This window comes from Protopterus annectens, chromosome 12.part0 (assembly GCF_019279795.1).
Source record: "Protopterus annectens isolate FY-2018-M chromosome 12.part0, PAN1.0, whole genome shotgun sequence".
NCBI classification, from domain to species: Eukaryota; Metazoa; Chordata; order Ceratodontiformes; family Protopteridae; genus Protopterus; species Protopterus annectens.
In genome coordinates, this window is record NC_056746.1 from 413,863,464 (window position 1) to 413,882,407 (window position 18,944).

At 40.0% G+C, this 18,944-nt stretch overlaps 1 protein-coding gene across 3 annotated transcripts in view; it reads left to right on the plus strand.

The window, feature by feature from the left end:
• Nucleotides 1-18,944, plus strand: part of LOC122816618 (cytochrome P450 2K6-like) — a 659,285-nt gene that overhangs the window by 363,484 nt on the left and 276,857 nt on the right. For all 3 annotated transcript variants that reach the window (XM_044089529.1, XM_044089527.1, XM_044089526.1), the window contains one exon: nt 8,661-8,821. In XM_044089529.1, coding sequence (XP_043945464.1) covers nt 8,661-8,821 — 161 coding nt within the window. The remainder of the gene's footprint in view (nt 1-8,660; nt 8,822-18,944) is intronic.

Genomic DNA, 18,944 nt, shown 5'->3' on the forward strand with positions numbered 1-18,944 from the left:
TTTTCTTGGTACTGCAACTTTCCTTCCTTAAAAATTGCTTTTGCACATTTAACAGGACCAAATGGCATTCTTATATCATCTGAGAAAGGTTTAACTAACCACTTTTAGTTGTGCTTTCAATTCCTCATCTAATTAACTATATAGCTTTAAGTCAGCCACAAAAAATAGATGACAGGTCTTTAAGCAATATTATTTTCTAGGAGCCAATTTGTAACCATGACCTAATCTGTTAGATAAACAGTTTAATGAGTTGATAAGACAAAACAGTGGTTTGCCAGTGTGTCATGGTCACTGTAATGTAATTGATTACTACTGTAGGGTATATCTTATACATCTGTATGTACTCCTTTATCCATGAATGTGGGATGCTGTCAGATGCTTTTTTTGTAATCTGTCCATGCCATACATTATTCCCCTTGTTACAATTCTCTGTAATGGCTTTATTTAGCAATAAATAATCCTTTGTTCCATATGATTTTCATTTGTTACAGTTTTGTTCTATTGACTTGACTGTTTTTTTTTTTTTACCAAATGACTATAAACTGTGTCTGCATCAATTCCAGTATATAATTTCTGTATCATCGAAGGGCAGTTTATTGGGCTATAGATTTTAGGATGGCTTACAGGTTTACTCTTAAGGAGGAGTATTGTTTTTCCTGTTGTTAACCTGATTGGTGTCTGTTTGGTATGCATCTATAAGTAATTCTTACTCAGGGCTAAATCTTTGTATAAAGATGTTAATACTTTTAGCTAGACTTTAGGTACTGCAGCAAGGCCTGGGATTTCCAATTAGGACCTGTCTGTTACCTTATTCCATTTCATATACTATACATTTGAACTTCTTAGTGTTGCTTTTAATTTTTCTGTCTGTTCTGTGTCTTTATGTTTTGTAGGTCTTCATAAATATTTATCCAAAATGTTTCTATTTTTTTCTTTTTGGTGGTGGTTCTATTCATTTTGCTGTCTTTTGCAGTGCTCTATAATACTTTTTTGGGCTTCTTGACTCCTTGAAGGCTTAGTACAAGCCGAGGCGCCAGAGTGTTTTGCAATAAATCGGGATTTACTTGACTATGAGTTGTTTCTTTTTAATATCCATCCAGCATTTGTTGTATATTGGATTTCTGTATACTTATCTGCACATTTTTTTTCTGCCTGTGCTGATAGCTTTAGTTTATTATTTGCAATAGTGTATGATAGATCATAGTTTGTTTTGATACTATGCATTGCTTTTACCACGTCTGTCTTTCTAAGTATTTTTGTTGATCTGTTCTCTCTTCTATCTTCTTCTAACCATGACACTTCGTCTTAATTATGTTATAGTTTTGTCTATTCAGTGTTTCTATGGTGACATTTTATTTCTTCCCTTCCTTTCCCTTATTGCTCTATGTTTTTGTGATAAGACATTATCTGTTGTTAATTTAGCTGCACAGTAGTATATCCCAGGGGTTCCCAAAGTGTGAGCCGCGGCTTCCTCACAGGGGCACCACATACTAATAAGGTTAGCCGCAAAATAAACCGTGAACTAATACGCTTAGTTACTAAGCTTATTAGTTCGTGGTTTATTTTGTGGCCGCTTTACCCCATTTGCCAAAGAAAAAACAGCCTTTGTAAACTTGGTCTGTTTCAGTACAAAGCCCACGTGGAGTCCCAGCCACCTTCCAAACATTGAGTGATAGAGTACTGAAGCCTCACTCTTGATGTGTTGTAGCAAAACTGGAAGACAATAATTCATTCAGAGGACTGGCAGTCTCACCAAATATGTACGGCTACACTGTTATGGGAGGACACAGAATTTACCCTCAAAAGAAAACATAATGAAGATGATATTGCTGATAGTTTCACCCACTTCTCATATGTTTACGTAACCAGTGTTAACCAAAAAATGCCGGCGTGTTTTAAGTTATATGCAAAGAGTTTTATTACCTGCGCTAGTTACACTTAAACACATCACAACTGTTTTTGCTATAATCATTTCCCTTGTAAATTGTTATTCTGCTACTTTTAACTACTTTTGCTATTTTTAACTACCAGGGAACTGAACAAGCTTCACTATGCTATGCTTGCAATGGTACTGCCTTTTGTCGACAACAGCAAGAATTTTAAGTTCAGTTATAACACAATGCGCCGAGTTTGTAAAGTGGAACTGTAGGGTGTTTGCTTACTGTATTTGTATTTATATATTCTAATGAGAATATTTTTACCGTAGCATGGCTGAAGAAAGTCCCGTGAAAGTGTATGTGCGAGTTCGCCCACTTATTCAGCAGTACGTAGTAACAACCAATTGTTATTCGGCTGACTTTTGCTGTGCAAAAAATGTTACTTTGCAGGGTTAGTGCGGTGAGCATGGTTTATTAGTGGAATTGCCCCAAACTGTTACCAAAAGGTTATTGATAATGTTGATGTATATGTGTAAATTGGAGTTTTGATGACTTGTGGCAGTTATATGCTCTTCTGCGTAATGAGTCAAAAGGGATGGCTTAGCAAGTGTGATGTTAATTTTTGGAATGGTTTAATGGGTCACTGTGGCAAGCTTATTGGCACATAAATGTAACACATTCTTGTTGTGGCCCATATTTGGGTTATTTGCATGCAAAACATAAGTGTTAAAAACTACTGTGGGGCTGTATGGCTAGGCTTCGTAAGCTCCTCTCAGATCAATAGTCATATATGCACCGATAAGTTCCGGAATTTCTTTCAGCTGTCATTAATTTTTCTGAGATTTTGACTAATTTTAGCTCTTGTCTTTCTTGAGCTTAAGCTGGTGACCTTTGGACAAGAGGTGGTGAATTATAATCAAGTAAATAATGACAAAAAATTACAGTGCATTATTTCATAAAACGTATATTCATACATTTTTATTCTGTCATTATCTGATGTTAATAGTACTACCGTTTAAAAATGTCCTTGATTGTCCCTGCATATTTATGGATTTGTCTTTATTTCAGTTGAGCGCTATAAATTTATTGTAGAGTTAAACTGTGATCACAATGAAAACTGTTATTCAAAATGAGTTGTAATGTGAGTAGCTGAAGATACCAAAGGTGTTATTCAAATACATACTGTGGAATTCAGTTAAATACTGTGCTAGATTGTGATTATATTGTGAAGTGTTTGCCCAGGTTTGAATGGGCAAAATAAATGCAGTACAGGATCCTAGATATGATTAAGAATATAATAGAATTTGTAAGAACTAAATACCAGTATTTGTTCAATAACATTTTTTTTTGTGATCTTAAATACCTGTGTCATTAATTTGTTCAATTACAATTAATTTTTTTGTGATCTTAAATATGTGTTATTTATTTTTACCTAACTAACCCTTTTAATTAAAAAAAAATGATTAGCTATTTCGCTAAGTGTACTTGTTAGAATTTGATGGGGGGGGCCTTGGGAAAACCTGGATTCAACAAGGGAGCCGAGAAACGAAAAAGTTTGGGAACCACTAGTATATCCTATTTATTTCTGTTATATCATATGAATTTCTCTTAATGGTCTAGATTATTGTATTCATCTGTTCTGTCAGACTTAAAACATTTTGTGTCTTTACTTTTTGTAACCTAATTCTTTCAGTGATTTTAATATGTCTCTCTGTCTCTATTAAATAAAGCAGCTCTTCCCTTAGATTATTTTCTTCTAAACTGAGAGCACATTCTATGCATTCAGTTTCCTTCAGGCATTCTGCAAAATGTTCCAGAACATCTTCCTGTGACGTATCCTCCTCAGATGCATCCTTCATCATCTGCTACTCCATCATTGGAACTCATTGGCTCATCACTCCACAGTACTGCCTGCATCAGAGTTGCCACAGTTTCCTGTTCCTTCCCTTGCTGTGCAACTTCAACTGAAATTTTATAACAGTTTCCTAGAGAAGGATGCAGAGCATCGTCATGTGGAAGCCTTCAGATAACACCTGCTCCACCAGTTTCTCCTTAATTTGGGGACTCATTTTTCCATCATGCTGTGATATTACCTGTATTGAATTTTCTGCACCAAATACTTCATTTTGCAGGTAATCCATAACTTCAGTTTTTATTTCTTTAACTTTTGCATTACTAAAAGCCCCTTTTCTACATTTTTCCTTTTATTTCTTATTTTTTTTTTGATTGAGAAATTTTCCATATCCAGGTTCCTTTGCCTATATTTCTTTTCAAATATATTTGGTGTTGCTTTTTTGTACTGATTACTTTAGCTTTCTCCTTTTCATAAACACTGCAGCATATTAGATATCTTTTTCTTTCCCATGTTCATATTTCTTCTCAGATGTTGCCCGCTCCTCCGTTATGCTGTGACATTACCTCTATTGGATTTTCTACTCCAAATCCTTCACTTCGCAGAAAATCCGTAACTTCAGTTTCTGTTTATTTAACTTCTACCTTACTAATCTTCTGTTCTACGGTCCCCCTTTGTTTTCTTATTTTTTTGTATTGTTAAATTTTCTATATTTGGTTGCCTTTGCCTGTATTTCTCTTTAAATATCTTTGAAAACTGCTTTTTGTATTGCTTAGTTTGGTTTTTCTCCTTTGCATAAGTATTGCACCATATCAGATCCCTTTTTTTTTCCCATGTAAACTGCTTGTACCTTTCAAAAATCTCTGGATTTTGTTCCTTATATTTTTACACTTCATCTGTAACTTCTTTTTCGAAGGCAGCCCAACGTTTCTTTGTCTGTGTAATGTTGTTCATAGATCTATTGTATTAATGAACTCAAATTTGCATTTGAAGTTTTTGACAGTTTTTCTTGGGCAAGTATTTTTCTTTCCTCTGATTTCTCTTTCAGTCTTTCTGAATATATTCTGTCTGGAATTTCTGGGTTTCTTCCACAATAGCAGCACTACATAATTTCTTTCTTATCCCCAGTAGTCCACACTGTGGTCTTTATGGCTCTTTTTTGGCCCATCAGTTTTTGTGAATTTTGTGGACTACTACTTCCTTCTACAACAGGGGACCATCCCCCTGAGTCTGGAATAACCCTGTTGTAGGAATATTCCTGTGTCTTGAGGATTCTGCACTGCTGTTTTTTTTTCCAGTCCTGGCACCAATGCGTATACCAGGATTGGGCACTTTTTTATTCTAGAATGTGTGCACCCAACTGTGTTTTAACCTACCTCCCTACATGATATATGTTCTGTAAAACACAGTTTATATATCAGTATCATATTGGCGAGATTTTTTGAAAACAGGGACCACCATATGACGATACTCACCAAGACTTGAGGATGAATTCAGTTCCAGCAATACTACTCTCCTTTTCTTGCTGATTTCGTAGTCTGTCCAATTTGTCAGTTGAAATGTCTTCTGTGTGTTAAGTCTACATGTCCTCCTTAGTGCTGTATGTATTTCTTCCAATATCTCAAAAATGTGCCATACGTGAAATGACAGTCCTTCGAATTTCCTATAGGTGCGCTGGCTATGAGTGCATGTGTTTGCACATGAATCCTGAAAGGGGTGACTGCCCTTTCATCACTGCTTTGCACTCACTGAGCACTAGGCTGGGCTTTGCCGTCCCAACAACTCTCAGCTGGATTATAAGCAGCTAAGTGAAGAATGAGTGACTGATAATTAACTGCTTGAAATCAGTGGGTTTAAACAAAAGCAAACACTAAGCAGTGACTGAAAACTGAATAGTGAATACGGGACTTTTTTTAAACAAATACTACTTGAAACTTTTAACATAGTCCAGTTAGACTTCCATGTTTTATCTTTAACAGCAAAATTAGTAAAATATTAACGCTATAAATAAGGGTGTTCCCTTAATTTTAATGGTTTATGCAGCTTAACAAATTTGTATATATACAGTGGATATAAAAAGTGTACACACCCCTGTTAAAATGCCAGGTTTTTGTGATATAAAAAAATGAGACCACAATAAATCATTTCAAAACTGTTCCCACCTTTAATGTGACCTATAACCCGTACAATTCAATTGAAAAGCAAACAAATCTGTTAGAAGAAAAAATATAAAAATAAAAAAACGTTCAGTATGCTGGTTGCATAAGTGTGCGCACACCCTTAAACTAACTTTGTTGAAGCACCTTTTAATTTAATTACAGCATTCAGTCTTCTTGGTACACACCTGACATCAGTTAAAGAGACTCTGATTAATCCCAAATAAAGTTCAGCTGTCCTAGTAGGATTTTTCTGACATTTACTCAGTTGCCTGCTACAGCAAAAGCCATGGTTCACAGAGAGCTTACAAAGCATCAAAGGGATATCATTGTTGAAAGGTATCAGTCAGGAGGAGGGAACAAAAAAATTTCCACAGCATTGGATATATCATGGAACACAGTGAAAACAGTCATCAAAAAGTGGAGAAAATATGGAACAGTAGTGAAGTTGCAAAGAACTGGACATCCCTCCAAAATTGATGAAAAGACAAGACAAAAACTGGTCAGAGAGGCTGCCAAGAGACCTACAGCAACAGTGAAGGAGCTGCAGGAATTTTTGGCAAGTACTGGTTGTGTACTACATGTGACAATCTCCTGTATTCTTCATTTGTCTGGACTATAAGGTAGAGCTGTAAGACAAAAAGCCTTGTCTTACACAGAAAAACATCCAGGCCTGGCAAAAATTTTAAAACAGTACATCAAGCCTCCCAAAAGAATGTGGGAAATATGTTATGGTCTGATGGGACCAAGGTTGAACTTTCTGGCCACAATTCCAAAAGATACGTTTGGTGCAAAAACAACACTTTGCATCACCAAAAGAACACCATCCCCACGGTGAAGCATGGTTGTGGCAGTGTCATGCTTTGGGTTTGCTTTTCTTCAGCTGGAACTGGGGCTTTAGTCAAGGTAGAGGGAATTATGAACAGTTCCAAATACCAGTCACTTTTGGCCAAAAACCTTCAGGCATCTGCTAGAAAGATGAAGAGGAATTTCACCTTTCAACACGACAATGACCGCCAACCATACATCCAAATCAACAAAAGAATGGCTTCACCAGAAGAAAATTTAAGTTTTGGAATGGCCCAGCCAGATCCCAGACCTAAATCCAATATAAAAGCAGTGGTGACCTGAAGAGGGCTGTGCACAAGAGATGCCCTCGCAATCTGAAGGATTTAGAGCACTATTGCAAGGAAGAGTGGGCAAATATTGCCAAGTCAAGATGTGCCATGCTGATAGACTCCTACCCAAGAAGACTGAACGCTGTAATTAAATCAAAAAGTGTTTCAACAAAGTATTAGTTTAAGGGTGTCCACACACAACAAAGTATTAGTTTAAGGGTGTGCACACTTATGCAACCAGCGTATTGTACGTTTTTTATTTTTTATATTTTTTCCCCTAACAGATTTGTTTGTTTTTCAATTGAATTGTACAGGTTATAGGTCACATTAAAGGTGGGAAAAGTTTTCAAATGATTTATTCTGGTCTCATTTTTTTATATCACATAAACCAGACATTTTAACAGGGGTGTGTACACGTTTTATATCCACTGTATTCATAGCTTAGCTTCATGTTTTTATATATATATATATATATATATATGTATATGTGTGTGTGTGTGTGTGTGATATATATATATATATATATATATATATATATATATATATATATATATATATATATATATAAAACGTGTGTGTGTATATATAAATATATATTTATTATTTGATGTGGTTGCTGTTGCCTCTTTAGTTACCCTGGTTCTTACTCGCTGCACAAAATTTAAGAGATGTTATTTTATCACTGATTATTCTGTTTACTGTTGTCATTTAATTAATGAGAGTTTTCGAAACATGTAACTTGTCAGTACATGCAAATCACCGAAGGAAAAACCATTTAAGAGGTGTTAAGATGTGTTCAAACTTATTGTATCAGTTACCATGGCTTCTGCTTTATTTGCATAACTTCAGTTTAACTTTTTTTATGGACCTACATGCTGTATTCATATCATTGACTTACCCCATCCTAGCAGAAATGCTGTAACTCTTGATTACTAAAGTGTTTTACTTTTTTCAGAGTTGGATATCTGTCTTGCAAACTCCCAACAATTTTGTAGGATTCATCGTAGTGTGTTATGTAAATATGAATCTGAACATCATCACAATGCCACAAGCATTCTCAATCATACCTTTCAACTGCTCCTGATTTTGCCTTATATTTTTAACCTGTCCCTTGAATTTTTTTAATTTTCTGGTAAATCACTGAGGATTACTAGTCAGTCAATAACTCCCAGACCTAGTTTCATACTTCTTGTTGTCAGGAAAATGCAGCCTGATGCAAAATATGTTGTTCTACGGAACATTTTAAAGCTGAATTAGGGTAATTTTTAAAATTACCCTTTATTTCTAGCCTTTGCACCACCTCACCATTATTTTTGGTTTTGCCCTTGAACTTGAGCAAAGAAGTTGAGAGCTATGGGCTGAGTGGCATTGCAAATTCTATCCATACTTTTAAAAAACTGATCTAGAATCTGTGTGACTTTGTTTATGAAATAACTGTAAGATAAAAGCTCTGCTGCCCTGCCACATATTATAGTTAAGACTGACCGTACACAAAATGAAAAAAATATATATATGCATAAAGAACAAAGCATATAGATTGTTACTGTATAAGGAACTGTATGCACTGGTTGTGGCATTTGTTAAAAAGCTTCTGTATTGCAAGAAGTGTACAGCAGTAAATGAAAACTAACTTACAATACATTTATGATTTAAACAGGGCAGCCATTTGATGCAACTTTCATATTGAACAGTGCAGCCTCAAATATTCTCTGCTCCATGGTATTAGGCAATAGGTTTGATTACAAAGATTCCACGTTCCTTACTCTGATAAGAATCGTACATGAGAATGCAAAGTTTGGTGCAAGTCCAAAAACACAGGTATAGTATAATATGCATTCTACTTTATGATTTACTGTTTTAAGATGTATTACTTTATCAGAAAACCTGAAGCCATGTTTCCATTGAAGAAAAAAAAACTTATTCCTCCAACAGATACCAATAAATGTGCGGCTGGTGAGGAGAATCATGCAGTAAGGATTAGTAGAGAAAGAAAACCGTTTTGAGAAATAAGAAATGATAAATAGTAGTCTGTGGGAGTGAAAAGACTCTCTGATGTACATAGCAAGAAGGGCATCCTTGTAATATAATCAGTATATGAGCTGACAAAAAGCAAGTGAAAACAAGTAAAGCTAAACAAGTATTTTCTATTCCAGTAAGAGAATGGGAGATTTCCACCTTGAATAAAGAATGAGAGAGAGGGTAAGCATAAGTAAAGGAAGCCATAAAGGTAAAAAGTTCTGCTTATGGAAGAACAACAAATAAAGAGGCAGGATAAGGTGGCTTACAAATACACAGTAAAGAAGGCAATTGAAGTATTAGGGGATACTGTGGCAATTTTGGAGTGATAAAATGATACATCGAAAATGTGTTGAGATTTTCTAGTGGAAGAATGAGAAGACACTGTCAGTCATATACTGTCCTATTATTAGTCAAAAACAAGGAGCCAGTTTCCAAAAGGCTTGCTGTCAGTCTAAGTGGATTACTTCAGTGTTAGGCATACGTGTAAATAGGTGTACACTGGGAGCCAGATTCCAAAAGACCTGCTCCCTGTGTAAGTGGTCAATTACACCGTGAGAAAGTCTTTTTGAATTGGGCTCAAGATGAGTGATGAGGCGAATAGTGATGCAGAAGTCCCCAGTGAATATGCTGCAGCAGTCTTTACAAGAGAATGAAAGAGACTAGAAAAGCAAAACTAACGGGAATGGTGATAAGTGGTCTGATGGACAGATCACAATACAAGTACAAGCAAAATTTGCTCATTTATTCAGAGCTTCCTTGTGCCTGGCTTGTACACCTGTGACTACATGACTTGGATTGCTTCTAAAACCATCTAGACCTACAAAGCTGATATAAGTATTTTTTTGCACTTGCTGTGTTTCAGTGATATTTAACACGTCTGTGCTGCATTCATTGATTTAGTCGAATTTACCACTGTTTTTCAGCCTGCACTTGTTAAAGAAACTCCATCTGTTTGTTACTATACTGCTCTTGGGTTGTTTTAGCAGTATTCTGATATATCCTAACCGCCTCTGATACTGCAAATGATGTTCTGAGTTTGCCAAATTTCTTCTGACACTGCCAAAATATTTCTAAATTTGCAAAGTTTTTGTGTGTTCTGAACATTTCTCAGGGTTACTGAACATATTTTCAAGGATTCCTGATATTGCAGTACTTCTGAAAAGCATTTGATGTTCTTCGTGTTTCACTGTTGCCGTCATCACCTGGGGTTATCCCTGCTGTGGTAGCCCTCGGCCGGCCCGAATACCAGAGTCATTATTTTTGTGCACCATCTGCTGTCGTCTGTAGTCTGACATCAGGTCGTCAGTACTATAAAGCAAGGCAGCTGACATCATTACATCAGTCTTTCTTGCCGTGGAGCCCGTAGCAGTTCGCACGAGTGCTGGTCGGTCGCTACCAGAAGTCGAATTTCAGCAGAAAACATCTAAAGCTAAGTACCCCATTGGGACCCTTTTTTCTTGCTCTAACCAATGTCCAAAAAAGTTAACAATTGTCTCACCTGTGAAAAGCAGATCCCACACCGAGACTTTCATTCTTACTGCATCACTTGTTTAAGCCCAGACCATGATGTCCTTCATTGCCAGTTTTGTGCCCTCTTTAATGCAAGAACCATTCATCGTAGAGCTTTTTTTTAGACAATTATTTTCGTATTCCATCTTCGAATTCCGATATGGTGTCTGTCAGCCAATATTCCGCCGATATTCCAAAAAAATAAAGATAGAGACAGGCCACACAAGGCTAAGCCTTTCGACAATGCTACCACTAAGCAAGTAGTCAGTTCTGTAGAATTCAGTGTGGGACTGCGATGGTGGTGCTGCGGTAGCATTGTTGCCTCACAGTAAGACGCTGCCCTGTTCGATTCTCAGCTAGAGCGTCTTCTGTGTGGAGACATGCATGAATGGGCGTACCTTCATTGAAGGTTGTGCGTCAGAGCTGGCAACTCAGCACGTAAAAATCTATTTCCAGTCATTAGCGGACCAGAGTTCCGCTGTGGCAACCCCTAACCGGGAAAAGCCGAAAGACACAACAACAACTTTCAGAGCCCCTGATGCCCGACTCGCTTTCTACGCAGGCCTCTGCCAAGACCCTTTTGCAGTCTAGTATGCCACAGAAATCCACTTGCCTTCCAAGCCTTTGGTTGTCTCTACCTCTGTTGGGTCCAGAGCTGTGACACAGGCACTAGCTTCCGAGGAGGCCGTTCGCACTACCGATTCTAGACAAAAAAAAGTCTTCCTTTTTGACTACCGTTTCTCAAAGACAGACAGATTCTCTTAGGCCTCAAAACCAGGCCACTTTTAGGAAATTTGCTTCTAGCCACCATCTTACTACTGCTCTCCCACCCCTAGCTCAAATGCTTAAAATGGCGGAGGATCTCATCTCCCTTATCCAAGGTACTCAAGACCCCACTCCAAAAAGGAAAAGGCATCCTTCTCCAGAAATTATGACAGACCAAGAGTCTGAGGAATCTGATTATTCTACCTTTGAAGAGGAACAACAACCCTTAACTGTTTATAAGGATTCAGATGCAGAGGAATCCATCCCTTTTGCCTCCCCTCCAAAGGACCTCTCCTTCGGGGAAACCCTCCATTCCCTCAGGGAACATTTTCAGTGGGAATCTCAGGACTACCCACAGTCAAAGAAATGACTTAGAGAGTTTCTGGACCTGCTGCAGCACAGACCCCTGGCCATCCTACCTATTCTAGAAGGGGTGGATAATGTTTTCCTTGAATCCAGTGTAGCCCCTGATGCCCTGCCTCCTGCTCCAGCTAAACCTGACAGGTACTACAGAGTACCATATTCTCACAAATACCTGTACACGAACCCTGCTGCAGACCCTGAGGTCATTACACAGGGATCCAAAGGAGCTGAGACTAGTTATGCCAAGAATTCTCTTCCTTCTGACAAAGACTCCAGAGCTCTGGACAGATGGGGTATGAAAGTATACACGTCTGCAACCTTAGCTATCAGAGCACTCAGCTCTCAGTTCCATATGTTAAAATATCAACAACACACTTTGGAACAATTAAAACAGAAGACTGCTACCTCTCCTGATGGTGCCAACTCAAAAGAGCTGGCAGAATTACCACACTCTGCTTGTCAAGTGGCCAAGCACTCATTACAGTGTGGATATAACACCCTAGAAGCCTCTAGCAGGGCAGCAGTGACAAGATCTGTTATTAGAAGACATGCTTGGCTGAAGGAACAACCTCTCCCTGATGTCAAGTCTAAACTTATTGATTCACCCCTAGATAAGGAATGCCTGTTTGGGGAAAAAGCAGAAGATGTGCTTAAAAAGATGGAAAACAAAGCAAAATCTATTCAAACAGTAAAAGATTTCTTTCAAGTTCAACCACCCGGATTCAGCAGGAACTTCCTCTGTAAGCACTGGGCCTTCCTTGCACCCAGCAGACAGGGCCAAAGCAAGCCCTGCAGAGACAGGACATACAGGCCCCTATCCCAGGGCCAGCAAAGTAGCAAACAATGGACCACTTCTGCCTCTAAGGCATGGAGTTCTAAGCCAAGCTTCTATGGTAAGCACTCACAGTGACTCTGCCTCCCAATTCTGCCCTCCTTTCACTCATCTAAAACTAGGAGGAAAGCTCACCCTCTTCAAGGATAATTGGGTCTCTATAACCAAGGACCAATGGGTATTAAAAATAATTTCTCAGGGATACAGAATCTCCTTCGGCGAATTCCCAATTCCAAGAGGGTACCCAGACCTCCCCCCAAACCAGTGGGCAGAGGCATTAAAACAGGTAAAAACACTAATATTTCAGGGAGCAGTAGAACCTGTTCCTTTGGAACAAACGGTAAAGGTTTTTACTCCAGGCTATTCCTTGTTCCCAGAAAAGAGGGCACTTGGTGCCCCATCCTGGATCTATTCAAACTGAACACCTCCTTGGTGGTCCCCAGATTCAAAATGCTAATCTTGCAGCAGCTCCTGCCTATGCTGACATAAAATGCCTGGCTGGTGACACTAGACCTAAAAGATGCCTACCTCCACATCCCCATCAGGGAATTGTGCATAAAATTCCTGGGCTTCAGAGCAGGCAATCAGCACTTTCAGTTCTCTGCACTGCCCTTTGTCTTATCTACTGCTCCCAGAGTATTCACCAAATGCTTAGCCCCTGCTATAGTATTCTGCAGACAGAGAAATATACAGATTTACCCTTACCTGGACGACTGCCTCATTCAGGCGAACAGCAAAGAAAAGTTGCTCCAGGATCTTCCCTTTGTAAAAAAACTCCTAACTTCCCTAGGGTTCACCATCAACGAGAAAAAAATCAAAGCAAAACCCCACCAGGAAAATTGTTTTCCTGGGAGCTGTGCTAGACACAGCAACCCTAATGGCCTGCCTACCCCCAGAAAAGCAGAGCTTCCTGCCACTCAACTTCACCCAGCTGACTTCCAGAAGTCACCTCACTGCGAGGAAGTTCCTGAAAGCCTTGGGATACATGGCATCTTGCATCTTTCTCATCCCTCTCGCCAGGCTTCACATGAGAAAGGTTCAGTGGTACTTAAATGACCTTTGGTGTCACCACTCTCAGTCCCTAGAGACCACTGATCCCTTGCATAAGGGATGAATTTCTCTGCTGGGCAGAGGCCTGTGCCTTGAACAAGGATCTTCCCTTCATCCTCCGCCCTCCCAGCCAGACCATCACCACCGATGTCTCAGACATAGCTTGGGGCGCTCACCTAGCAGGCAGGTGTATCCAAGGCCTTTGCAATGTCCAGCAACTTCACTTGCACATCAACCAGAAAGAAATGATGGCAGTGCAAAATGCTCTGACTTTTTTCCAACCCTATCTAAGACCAGGGGTCCTCCTTATAAAAAGAGACAACACCACAGTAATGTGGTACATCAACAAGCAGGGAGGCACCCAGTCTTACCCCCTGTGCAGGTTAGCCATGAGTCTGTGGCTTACAGCCACCTCCATGGGGCTGCACCTAATTGCCCAATACTTACCAGGGATCAGCAACACACTGGCAGACCACTTAAGCAAAAACATACTGGACCCCCACGAATGGCAGTTCCACTGAGAAATCTTTCTGCAAATCACCCAGGAGTGGGGGACCCCAGAGGTTGACATCTTTGCCTCGCACCTCAGCCACCAGCTGCACAAGTTTTGTACCAGGGAGTTTCACCTCTTAGCATGGAAGGTGGATGCCTTGACCTTCCGCTGGAGCTCCTTCTTTGTGTACGCATACCCTCCTCTGCCCCTTATTCCCAAGGTTCTGATCAAAATAAGAGAGGCGAGACCAAAGGCCTTCCTCATTGCTCCAGATTGGTCCAGGCAGCAAAGGTACCCCTTACTACACAGTCTGACCTTACAGCCTCCAGAGCTGCTTCCCCTAAGGTTAGAGCTTGTATTTATCAGGCTGTGGATGGTGATTCATTACTGAAACTAAGCAGAAAATCCTTAAGGTTCCAAGAGCAGGGTAAGTTATTTCTTACACTTATTTCATTGAATTGCACTTCTGTAATGCTTATAATTGTGCTATACAGTTAATCTACTACATTTTGCACTGTTATAAAGCTTTTTTACTGTTTCACTGCATTTATGTACTGTTTTAACTGTATTTTTCTTTGCTAGATACTGTTTCATTACTCTAATTGCATGTTTACTGAATTACTTAACTGTAAACTGCTTTTTCATACTGAGAGTTGTATTTTCTGTGTGAGTGCTCTATCCCTGCTTTTCTGTGCATTTTTGATTTTTTTGAGGTTTCTGTGTTCTAGTCTAGTCTGTTTGCAATTAAAAGCATTCTCTAGATTCTACTTGCTCCTTGATCTGTTTAAAACTTTCATTTAGTGGCTAGAGCTAGTAGCTGTAACAATTTTAGTTTTCCACCCCTCCTCCCTATTGCTGTTGTGTTCTTTTACTTGGTGGCTTTGCAGTTGCCCGCCCATACTGTATATTTGATCTGGGGCACTCCTCCCAATCTAGTGTCATTAGTTCATTCAGTCTAATAGAGAGAGAACATTTGTGAAGGCCAACCCACTCAGATTCTTAACCTGCTTTCTTCATTGCCACTTTACTGAAAAAAAAATTCTAAGCTTGTTTCCCCCCTTTCCTGTAACAAGTCCAGTTCAGATACAGATTTGTTGTATCAAAGACTGTTTGTAAGCTCCTGAACACCCCCCTCACCATGCTTAAGTAGGGTTAAAGTATTCCAGGTGCCATAAAGTCTGCTCTTCAAATTTTCCCTTACAACTAGCCAGCTTTTTAGTTTTAGCACTCAAATCTGTTTCTTTGAGCTCAACACTTATTCAGAAGTCGTTGTAAGCACTAAATAAGCTACAAATTACTACAGCACTCAACTTTCCTCACTTGTCTAGAGGAAAACAGTTTTTAGTACTTGATAAATAAGCACCTATCCAGGCATGTCTAAAGGCCAGCTCCCTATGTTTTTTCCTGTCTACCAGATGAATCTGGGCATTTTGGGGCAATGCAGCAGTTGCCTCATGTACACAGACAACCCTCTCCTCCAACCACCCAACACCACCCAACACTACAAACTGTGAGAGATGCACTTACATAGCCAAACTGGAAGCAAAGCTCTCTTCACCGAAGACTGGACTAGACAGTCAAGAGGAGAAGTAAACACTTGCACCTCACCACACTCATCACATAGTCCCTCAAAACCTACACCACCAAAACACACGCATAGAAGCACAAAACACACGCCTACATTCATGGAGGCTCTCAATAAAAATCTGCCCAAGCAACCGAGACCTCCAAAGCAGAAATGCAAGCAACCTCCACCCCCCCAACACAACCCAAATGAAACATAGCCCACAAACTCAGTGTGCAAGTCAACTACAGCCCATAAGGCATAACGTACCCAACACTCTAGTTATAGGTAACTCTATAGTCAGGCACACTGATGTTCCACTCACCAGGCTAAACAAGGAGAAAGTTACTGTCAGCTGCCTGTCGTGTGACTCTGTCATTGTCCATGTTGGCATGAATGACCTGAGATGTACCTCCCTGGACTACATGAAAAGAGACATGGAGGAGCTCTCCGATCTTGTAGCCCAGGCAGGTATGACCCTAGCCCTGAGTATCATCCTGCCATGACCCAGAATGATACCACAGTACAAGGGCAAAATGATTGACTTCAACAATTAACTAAGCTTCTGGTGTCATTTTAAGGGACTCCAGTATCTGTCTGCCTGGGATGACATGATCGACAGACCACGATGCTTTGCCAGAGATGGTCTGCATCTGTCGCCCTTGGGATTCTGGATACTGGCAAAAGCTCTTGCCACCCCTATAGTGCCTTTTTTTAAGCAAGGTTCAAATGACAAATTCACCACCATAACAGGTACAAGCAAGCAAAATCTGAGGGTAATGCTACTCAATAGCTTGCTACAGACCCCCACCATGCCCCAGGATTCCCACTCCTCTTTTCTTGATACACTGGAAAATATTAGGATACAACCCAACACGCTAATAATGGGTGATTTCAACTACCCCACCATTAACTGGGAAAACTTACTCATGTACCAACTCTTTTACTAAACGTTTTCTGGAATTCATAAATTCCAACGCCTTCGATCAACTTATCCACACCCTCACCAGGGGCAGCAATATCCTAGACCTGGTCATTACCAACATGAGTGACCGGTGTTCCACACCAGAGGTCAATTCCTTGTTGGTCAGATCCGACCACAAGCTAATCACCCTAGACATCCATATCCCGCCCCCACCCCCCATTAGGGAAACCACCATAAAAAATGTCTCCAAAGCCAACTTCATGCATCTTAAGACAGAAGTAGCAAACTTCACAACACCCATGCAGATGGACAATAGAGGTACGACTGCTGAATCCTGCACAAATACACTTTATAAGCACTTACACGAGTGCATGGATTATGCTATCCCTAACAGAACCAAGATGCTATCCTCCAAAAAAAGGAAGCCAATCTGATGGTCTTCAGCCATAAACAAACTCTACAACAGAAGAAAGAAATTGTTGCAAAAAAGAGTAAAATACCATGATTGGAGGAACTCCCTGGTCAGCCTCAGTAAGAAGCTGAGATCCCTCATAAAATCCTCCAAAGCTAGTTATGAAAACAAAATCACCACTGATTCTACAGACAACCACAAAGCATTCTATAGCTATGTCAAAAATCTCAATGGCAACACTCAAATCCGCTCTGAGTTACAGTACAATGGCAATAAATATACAGAACCAACTGATATTGCCAACATCCTGGCAGATAGTTTCAGTGCTAACTTTACCCTCCTCTCACCCCCTAAAGGGCCCATTTCTAAACCGGAAGAATGCAAAGTTCCTGTAATCACGGCTGCACAGGTAAAAACCTCACTCTCCAAAGCCAAGAACACAGCATCCATGGGACCTGACAACATCCCAGGCTGCAGTCTACATGAACTACAGAATGAACTGGCACCCCACCTAAGTACCGTGTTCAATCATAGCCTCACCTCAGGTTTTGTGCCCATTGAATGGCACACTGCGACTGTTATCCCACTCCACAAAGGGGGAGCCAGGACAGGCCCCGGGAACTACTGCCCCATTAGCCTGGCGAGTCTGGTCTGCAAGGCCATGGAATGTATCATCATGGAACTCCTAAACAAAGGCATTGGTAATCTCCAAACTCTGGACCCCACACAGTTTGGGTTTGTAAAAGGCAGATCATGTCTCCTAAACCTGATAGACTTCTTTGAAGCAGTCACCAAAGCCATAGATGAGGGTAAGGTGGTTCACACAGCCTATCTAAATCTCGCCAAGGCTTTCGACACCATCCCCCACTCTGGAATTATAGATAAACTCACTAAACTAGGTATAAATCCCTATGTCACAAGATAGGTTGCCAACTGGCTTACTGACAGAACCCACACTGTGAAATTAGCAGACTCCAAATCCGACTTCAGACCAGTGACAAGTGGAGTATCACAGGGTTCAATCCTGGGTCCTCTCCTGTTTGGTATCTACTTCTCTGAAGTACAGGATAACACAGAAGGACTTTGGCTAACAAAGTTCGCAGATGACTGCAAACTAGAAGCCATAATCAAAACTCCTAATGATGTGGACATCCTACAAAAGGGCCTCACTGAGACAGATACCTGGTGTCAAAGCCATGGCCTCAAGCTCAATGCCAAAAAGTGCATTGTCATCCCCTTTGGTAAAAACTCTGTACCCATGAACTACCACATAGGTGGTAGTCTACTTAACACTGAAAGTCTGATAAGAGACCTTGGGACACAGGTGGACAGTAGTCTCTCCTTTGATAATCACATCGCCATAGTGGTCAGGAAATCCTTCTACGTGGCACACCTCATCACAAAAGGTTTCTCATGCCGAAAAAAAGAGGTCATTGTTCCCCTCTACTCATCACTCATTAGACCTATTATAGAGTACAACACCCCTTTTGGTATTTACCTCACAAGACATCTACAACAACTGGAAAGGCTGCAGAAATACCTCACAAAGAGGATTACTGGCCTCAAACAGATGCCCTGCGCAGACCGTCTCAAAAAACTCCAGCTTTACTCCGTTGCATATCGCCTACTCAGAGGCGATCTCTGCCTAAAATACAAAGCTATGTCAAACCCAGAGCTGTTGGACATGCTCCACTTAAACAAAAAGGATGAAACACACCAGGATTCACTAGATAGTGCTTTATTGAGTGCTTTCGTCTTTTATAATAAAAAACTTCATCAGAATAACAGACAAACACAAAAATCAACCTCTGATCCAACTTAAATAATACACCAATTCCCTAATACTAATTACCAATTAACTTAAAGATATATGCCTGTAAAAGAACGTAATCCCTGAATAGATATAGCACAAAAATCACATGTCATTGAATTATTTTTTAGAATTGCAAGAATTAAGGTGGCAGATGAGAACTAATGCCACTGAACAACCAGGACTTAATAGCACTATT